The sequence below is a fragment of the Melampsora larici-populina genome (genome assembly GCF_000204055.1).
Source record: "Melampsora larici-populina 98AG31 unplaced genomic scaffold MELLAscaffold_2, whole genome shotgun sequence".
Classification (NCBI taxonomy): Eukaryota; Fungi; Basidiomycota; class Pucciniomycetes; order Pucciniales; family Melampsoraceae; genus Melampsora; species Melampsora laricis-populina.
The window spans coordinates 182932-190666 of record NW_006768766.1 but is presented as its reverse complement, the minus strand read 5'-3'; the positions used below and the strand labels follow the sequence as shown (position 1 = coordinate 190666).

General features: G+C 39.0%; 2 protein-coding genes across 2 annotated transcripts; both read right to left on the bottom strand.

Moving 5' to 3' along the window:
- Positions 1-881: 881 nt before the first annotated feature.
- On the bottom strand, positions 882-4628 carry MELLADRAFT_88895 (uncharacterized protein; the record flags this gene model as incomplete). The annotated part of the gene is made up of 14 exons (XM_007404145.1): positions 882-1185; positions 1266-2907; positions 3006-3064; positions 3140-3161; positions 3231-3303; positions 3377-3423; positions 3488-3652; positions 3753-3854; positions 3922-3956; positions 4045-4247; positions 4314-4372; positions 4481-4508; positions 4552-4574; positions 4616-4628. 14 exons carry the CDS (start codon positions 4626-4628, stop codon positions 882-884), a joined length of 2775 nt encoding a protein of 924 aa, XP_007404207.1.
- Positions 4629-6510: 1882 nt separating this feature from the next.
- Positions 6511-7414, bottom strand: MELLADRAFT_101543 (uncharacterized protein; the record flags this gene model as incomplete). Its single annotated transcript, XM_007404144.1, has 6 exons — positions 6511-6550; positions 6631-6636; positions 6735-6801; positions 6896-7029; positions 7130-7231; positions 7290-7414. The coding sequence occupies 6 exons, from the start codon at positions 7412-7414 to the stop codon at positions 6511-6513; spliced, it is 474 nt and encodes a 157-aa protein (XP_007404206.1).
- Between the last annotated feature and the right edge of the window lie 321 nt (positions 7415-7735).

Sequence of the window (7735 nt, the reverse complement as noted above, 5' to 3'; positions counted from 1 at the left end):
AGCCTTGACTGGCTGCCCGCAGAGCGTAAGATGGAGAACATTGCCGTGGCAAAGCGTGTAGAGCGTCTGGTTTTGCCAATTGAAACGAGATAGAAACATGACTGGGTTGGTAAAAATTATCACGTTGGCGACGCAGTATGCGGCTGCTCCTATCGCAATGACCAAAAGGAGAGTCTACAATACGCTGTGTGATGGAAAGGCGATATGGGCTACAATGCGACGTTGCGAGCGTACAATGGGACACATGGCGCGCGACCCGAACCGAGACCGCGACAGGAACGGGGCTCGATGTCACAACGCGGCAGTATACGATGTTACCGAGAGGGCGGCGCGCCGCCCCCGAAGCTCTAGTTTCTAAAATATAGTTCAAAGAGTAATTCCAAAATCTAGGTCTAATGAGTCTGGCATCCAAATCCCTCTCAGAGTCAACCAAAAAAAGAGGCTTAAATTTTCTGTAATTCATTAAAATCTGATTAACAAACTTGGTCATTGACCTTCTCTACCAAAAAAAGTTGAGGTGGTCAATCTTGAAAAAATATGAATCAGTTAAGACTTGGAAGTTTAGTACACATGTAGCTTGTACAATACCAAATATTAGCTTAGTCAAATGAAAATGCTAAAAAAATGTCACTAGATAATTTTCCAGTTTAGGGTTTGCATTGAGTGCTTTTTCTCTTTGGTGTCAAGTTTGGAATCTGTCACATCTATGATGAAAATGAAGATCTCAACGTAATGAGAATCGGATGATGAAAAAATAAGTCCATGATATACATTGATTTTTTAAAATACAAAATGAGTAAGTCTTTGATACAAAATCAAAATCTGATACAACATATAAAAAACCCCAAAAACACTATTCATTAAATAGCATCTTTAGATCTTCAACTCGGTCTTCTTCTTGGATCGTAAGCAACAATTATACTAGCACTTTCTTGCCATTGAAGTCCCGAAAGATCTTCTAGAAACCTATCAAGAATGATTTGACTACTATAATTGGTCTTTGAATCATAAGTTCGTGGTGGTGGTTTGATGAGAACAAACTGATCATGTTCAAGATCAGGTGAGGTTGGAAACCTTTCTGTTTCATCATTGAAATTCTCTTCAAGATGAATTCTATCTTGATTAATCTCTGGTAAAACAGGATCTCCGCTAGGGAACTCAAAGTCTCTTGAATTATAATCCAAACTAAAAAAATCATCGAATCAGATCATGTGATAAGAAGTGTGGATTCTGATAAAGATGATTTTGAAACTAGAGTAACTGACCTTTGAGGACGACTTCCGTAAGTTTCATTGAATTCAGCAAGATCTTCTTCATTCACATTTCCAAAGCTACTTGCATAACTATCTCTACGAGAACTATGTCCAAGTAAATTACTAGTATAAGATCTCAAACTATCTCGTCCAATTTCAGCATATGAGTTCATCGAATGACGCTTAGTGATCACTGGAGTTGGATGTGAAATCGATTTGACAGAACAAGATCTCGAATCTCTATTCCCTTCTTTTAAACTTCCAATCTCAGATTCTTGGTTCGAAAACAACCTTGAATTAAAATACCCTCCATACCTTTCTAAATCTTGTTTAAACTTTTGATGATCTAATGATCTTTTATTTAAAGCTTGCATTTTTCTTTTACGTTCGACAACCATACCTAAGACAGCCAAAAAGAAAAATCCAACTGAAAAGGACAGCCCAACAGAAACAGCTTGAACTTGCTGTGTTTTAACATATTTCGGAGTCTTAATTGCCGGTGGATATTGGGGGTAGAAAGCTCTATATTTGCCTCCCATTAGACTGGTATCCCTCATCGAAGCATCTCTGTTGAGATCAGTTTCATTACCTGGAAATGCTGAGATCGGAGTGCTTCCACCAAACCTTGGTGTTGTGACTCTGGGGATAGAGTTTAAAAAAGTTGGAGGATCTTCTGAATTAACAGTGTCAGTAGATGTGATTGACCCTGTAGGATGGCTATCCTTCTTATATCCTTCATAGATCTCTGTAGGAGTAACTGATCCATGAAATCTTGTTCCAATGAGGTCTGAATTTTTCTCATGATTAGGATCGATCGGATTAGTAGCCGGAAAGAAAGGATTCAAATCTTCTTTGATAACAGGACGGAACCTCGAAGGCATTATCCCACTTGAAGAGGACTGCTTTCCAAGTTTTTCTCCGTTTGTGTGAGTGACGTTCGATTTCGCCAATGATGAACTATTGGTAGCTACATGACTTGTTTTCGATGTCATGAAACCCGTAGCGTTCATAATATCTGAATTCGATTTGATCTTTCTTTGAGATGACTGGGTAACATTAATCTTGGATGTATTATGTCTCTGTCCATCTCCAAGTACCTGAGCCATCTGATTTACCGGAGTGTGGAATATATCAGAGTTGATAGTCATTGATTGGTTGTGGGTCGATTTATTTCGATGAGAAGACGCATTCTGATTTGTCACCTTTCCGTTGGTATCGTTAGAAGACAGAATAAGGTTTGCTTTGGGCGTGAAGTTGAGTGAACCTTCTAATTTGGACGCTGACAAGTGATTCTTTGATGTAGAATTGAGATTCGAAGCCGTGCTGGTGTTGCTGTATAGTGACATTTGGGGTATCTTTATTTTAGAAGTTGTGACTAGAGGAATGTGAGGATTTAGATCTCCTTTTTCAAAGAGACTGACGTTCCCGTTAAATTGGATTCCAGGAAAGGTCAAATTTGCGGGAACTAGCTTAGTCGAGTCTAAAGCAGCTTTTTTGGTGGTATTGGAAATTAGTTTTCCATCGGAATACTCCTTGGTGGTACTGATCATTGTGGATTGAGGGGAAGTAGTCGCGTTGGAATATTTTATGAGCTCGTTTGAAGTGACATTACCCCCCATCATCACACTGTTTGTGGAATTACTTCTGTGAGAAGCTGTGGTGGAAAATAATATTAGACACTATGGAATGACCCATCGTAAGAGCTGAAGAGCTTACTTGAATGGCGTGAAGCAGATGTATGATTGGCCTTACCAGAATAATGTGCTCGAATCTCTTCGGGTCCTTGCACAAATGTCGGTAGATCGGAGTCACTGCAGTTGAAAAGAAAGTCAGTTTCGCCAAACTATAATGATTATTGATATGTGAAGATGAAGATAGATGCTTACTCAATTCCTACATCGAGAGGGCCTGATCATTCACGTCATGTCAAGATTTTGAGTCTCTGAATGGCTTTGTGGCAAGGGATGAAAGATTTACCTTGAAGTGAGCTAATTGAACCGTTTATAATGGATTGAGGCCTGATGTCTGTAGCAGTGTATTTCGAAGATTTCTAAGATTTGATACTTTGGTCAGTAAATGCCCAAACATCGAGAAAATACGAAAAGGTCATTCGAAATGCATACCATATCTTCAGGTTCATAAATCGTGCTGTGAGTGCCATAATTTGTACCTGCGTGAAGATATTTCTGTTCAGGGGCTTCATTGATCTATAAAGCTATTTCAGTCACACTCACTCCTTTCCGTAGAATTCCCTTTGTGGTCTGTTGCATTCATGAGAGGACTGGTCATCAATTCCACGGGTGATTCCACGCCTCCAGCCTCCAAAGATACATCCATATCGCCTAAGTCTTGATCTAGTTTTGATGAATCCAGTCCATCTTGCAATGTAGAATTAGATTCTGGTTCACCGGCAGATTATCAATCAATTGAATTAAACCCATCAGCCCATGCGGGTGAAATCCCTTCAGATATAAAAATGAAGACTTTTTTTTATGGAACCATTCCCCTGCTTCCTCATTGGTAGACCATCTGTTCCATAAATATCAAGCTGGTCTCCCTGTTTGAGCGTGTCAAGAGCTTGTGTCGAGTATCTTTCGGTATCTAAGAGCAGTACAAGCAATTTTTCAGTGAGCATGAGAGAGAGAGTCAACAGGCAAAAAGAACATACCATTCGGAGGGCTTCGATTCGTAGAATTCCCAGGACTGGATATAAGCTCAGTTCCTGGAGGGGAATCCTTCGAAGCATGTGTCCCAAAAGCTGGAATATGAACCAAAAAATCAGATAATTAACCTTGAGGAAATTTGAATCGATTTGCGGTCGACCGAAAGCCACGTACCAGACCCCAAACCGTTGACTTGAGTTTTATAAGAATCAATCTTTTCATTAGAGTCCTTTGATTTATTTTGCCATTTTGTGCCTTTCTTCATGCTTGGTTCTCCATGGCTAGGTATGTCCAAGTCCAACGCCGAATTCAGATTCTCACCAAAATAATCCTACGAGGCGGGACAACTTCAATAAAAGATAAGATGAACCTTTGTGACTAGAGATCTAGACCTTACCCCGATGAACTTATTAGGGATTCCAGGAAGATTGTATCCGTTGAAGGGTTCAGGTCCAGCTTCGGTTGTCCTTCAGAAAGGAAGATCAAAAATCGTGCAGGTTTGATTTAGATAGTCACGATATGTTTAAGTAAAACCAATGATCACCAAAATTCGCAATTACACACCTTGTATTTTGAGAAACTTCAATTCCGTCTTCATATTTCCAAGGAATCAAGAAACGTCGAAGTTAACGGACCGGTATTTCTTTGAACATAGTATCTTTCTGAATTTCTAATGTGTAGGATTGGATGAATGCTTACCTTCATAGCCCATTGAGGCTCCTGAATTATATGTCGTACCAATCCTTTTTGTACTTTATCTTTACACAATCAAACATACAATACCTTTTCAATGTTGCGTGCTGTCTGCTTATCGCTTTAAATGATATACAACCCCAGAGAACCAATCAAATGCTTGAGGAAAGAGTTTATATTCCTAAGATGGCTTGCGACCGATAATCTGACAGAAAACAGTTCTTGATGTCTTGAAAATCAAGTTGAGATGTTCTTCAGACTTCTTGCGCCCGGGTCTGGTAATCCAAATATCTTAAAACTTAGCGTACGGAGTTCCTTCAAAGTTGTGGTGAGCTGGCCTATATGCGCTTTCAAGCCTTTTTCCTCAGAGGTTTTCTGAAGTAAGTTTAGTAGTCGTCTATGCGCGTTATCAGAAAATGAGAGATTTCGAATCTTGAACTATGTACAAGTTGATGAGTCGGTTAAAGGTGTTGGAAAATGTTGAAAGTCTTGAGTTGGTGATTGTCCTTGAATGGATCGATCTTAAATGAAAGCTATTTGTAAATATAATAAGTTTTTTGTTGAGTCAAAGAAACAAAAGAAGTTCTAGGGTCCATAAGTGTCCATGTCTTGAGGTGAAAAAATAATAATTTTAGATATTTAACATGATGTTGTGGAAATTGTTGATCACCAACGAGTGAGGTCTTACAAAACAAACACCGAATCAGCGAATAAGGCTTTTTTGGGGGGGTAATGACGAAGACTACTGGCCACCTGATTTGTTTTCCTCGTAGAATGACTTCATGAATACAACTTGTCTCAGTCTCCTCTTGTGCGGAACTGATTCGAAGTGAAAGCAATCTGACAAAACTCATCCATGGTCAAGTTAACGTTGCTATGCTCTCGGTGAGATTAGATGATGTTAACATTGATCGGCGACTGAAGACTTTGACATCCGCTCCAAACATGTCGGAGGAGTTCGGCCAGACACTTTCTCGTTCGCTCGTTTTACTTCGAAAAAGTGTAGCTTGATGACCATTGAATACAAAGCTTTCTCTTTAACCTTTGCTGCTTGGACAAACCTCGGAGATGAATCGATCCTCGTATGTTGGAAAACTCATGCTCAAGAATCGTATGATTCCGCCAAGGTGAAACAGCCGGGGGTTAAGCCCGTAAATGTCTTTACTGGTAAACTGAGTTCGACAAACCCTGAAATCGTTGACATCAACTGATCAAGAGAGAGAACGATGAAGACACAAGATATCAATCCAGCTGGGCTGACGATGTCAACTTATTTTACCACACAAGTTGCACTTGGTGTTCATAGTCCATGATGTCATTTGAGAGTTTTCAATGTCCATCGAATCACACCAGATTTTGAATGACTCGAGTCTTGACCTCATGCCCATCTATCGGTCTGAGGTCCAACCCCTCATACACCTCAAAATTGATCAAAACAAAAGTTTTCTCAAAGGAAGTATATTCCCCAGTCCCGGTATACTCTTACAGAAACCCTACAAATGGAATGTTTTTTCCAAATACCAATGTAATGCAGAAAGATGACAATTTGTCATCCCATCAAAACTACTCTTTCCATTCCCTTGAATCAAGATTCTCACAGATCATAATCAAGTTAAAAAAATAACGATGATCAACTCAAGAAAAAGATGAAATTGTGACCTGATCTGTGCCAAGAGTAGAAAAGTTAACAATTTTTGAAAAAATGGCAACCAATTTTCTTATACAAAAGCCAAGTGAAGCAAACCCAACCTCAGTATGATTCATATCAAGTTCTCATAGCTCTATCAATAACAACTGGGAATGATGATTTGATGATCAAGAAACTCAAACCTAAGCTCAGTTGTGGGTTTGTTGATACAAACAAAGCAATTTTCTATTATAGAAAGGTGAGATCAGATCGATTAATGATGATCATGGGCTTCTTGCTCAAATCTCAAACCGCTGTAGATCGAATAAACCAAAACAAGATTGATCAGATGAGGGTCGTCGAGCTGAAACCACAAGACCCAAAAATCACTCACCAATATCTATTGATCCGATCATCAGGGATAGGAGATATGAAAAAGAAGATTCAGGATCTAAAGTGAGACATCAATAAAATTGTTAAAAGCCAAGTTAAACTTACGAGCAAGGATGATAACCAGGTTTATCCAAGTTGATAAAGATCCGAGGATGACCCAGTGCACCACCACCTGTCCAAACCAACGTATCAAATCAATCATGTTGAGGTTTTCTCTAAACAGATCAGTAGTAATGATCGAATTCTAAAATGTATGATTAGCTCACCTCCATCACAAGAAGCTACTCGACCAGAGACCATCGAGATAGGTTGTTGATGAATCAAATCAATAGCAGCTAAAGGAAAAGGTTGTAAATCCATCGCGGTTTGTTCGAATCGAGGTCCTTTCATAGCTTCGGATCTTTCCAAAACAATTTCACCAATTGAAACCCATTCCATTTGAAATTTCTTTTTAATGAGATCAAGTTGAGATTTAAACTTTGGTGTGTTAAGTTGCTTACCTTACACCTTGATTCTTACTCCATGTTGTGACTCGATTAGGCGATTGACCAGATGTTTGAGGATGGAATGAGCCCTTCTGAACCCTAATGATACATAAGGGTCTATTAATACGAGAGATTTGCGATTGTTGAGGCACATCAGAGATTGAAGCAAACTGACTCAGTAGAGTTAGATCGACAAGATAGAACTGTTGAAGTTGAAGGTTGATAATGAGTTGATTTTTGTTTGAGAATTTGATTGATTGGTGTTTGTTTTGAGATGAAAGTACGAGAGATTGAAGACATTTTATTGATGGTTTGATGATGATTGATGATGATTGATGATGAATGATGAATGAACAAGGAAGTGATAGGAATGAAGTTTAGAGCTTAAGCTTAAGTGTTAAGTAGTTTTAATTTAGTAATTTAAACTGGAAATGTGCAACTTTAATTTGAATCTGACCATTGCGCATTCATCAGTCATCATCATTCATCCACTTTTTATCGGTCATGTTGTATCAGGGCTAACATTGGCAATTGACCAAAATAAAGTGGCAGCAATTTTGCACAAACCACTGCCACAAACGGTCAAAGAGATACAAAGCTTCCTCGGCTTCTCGAGCTATT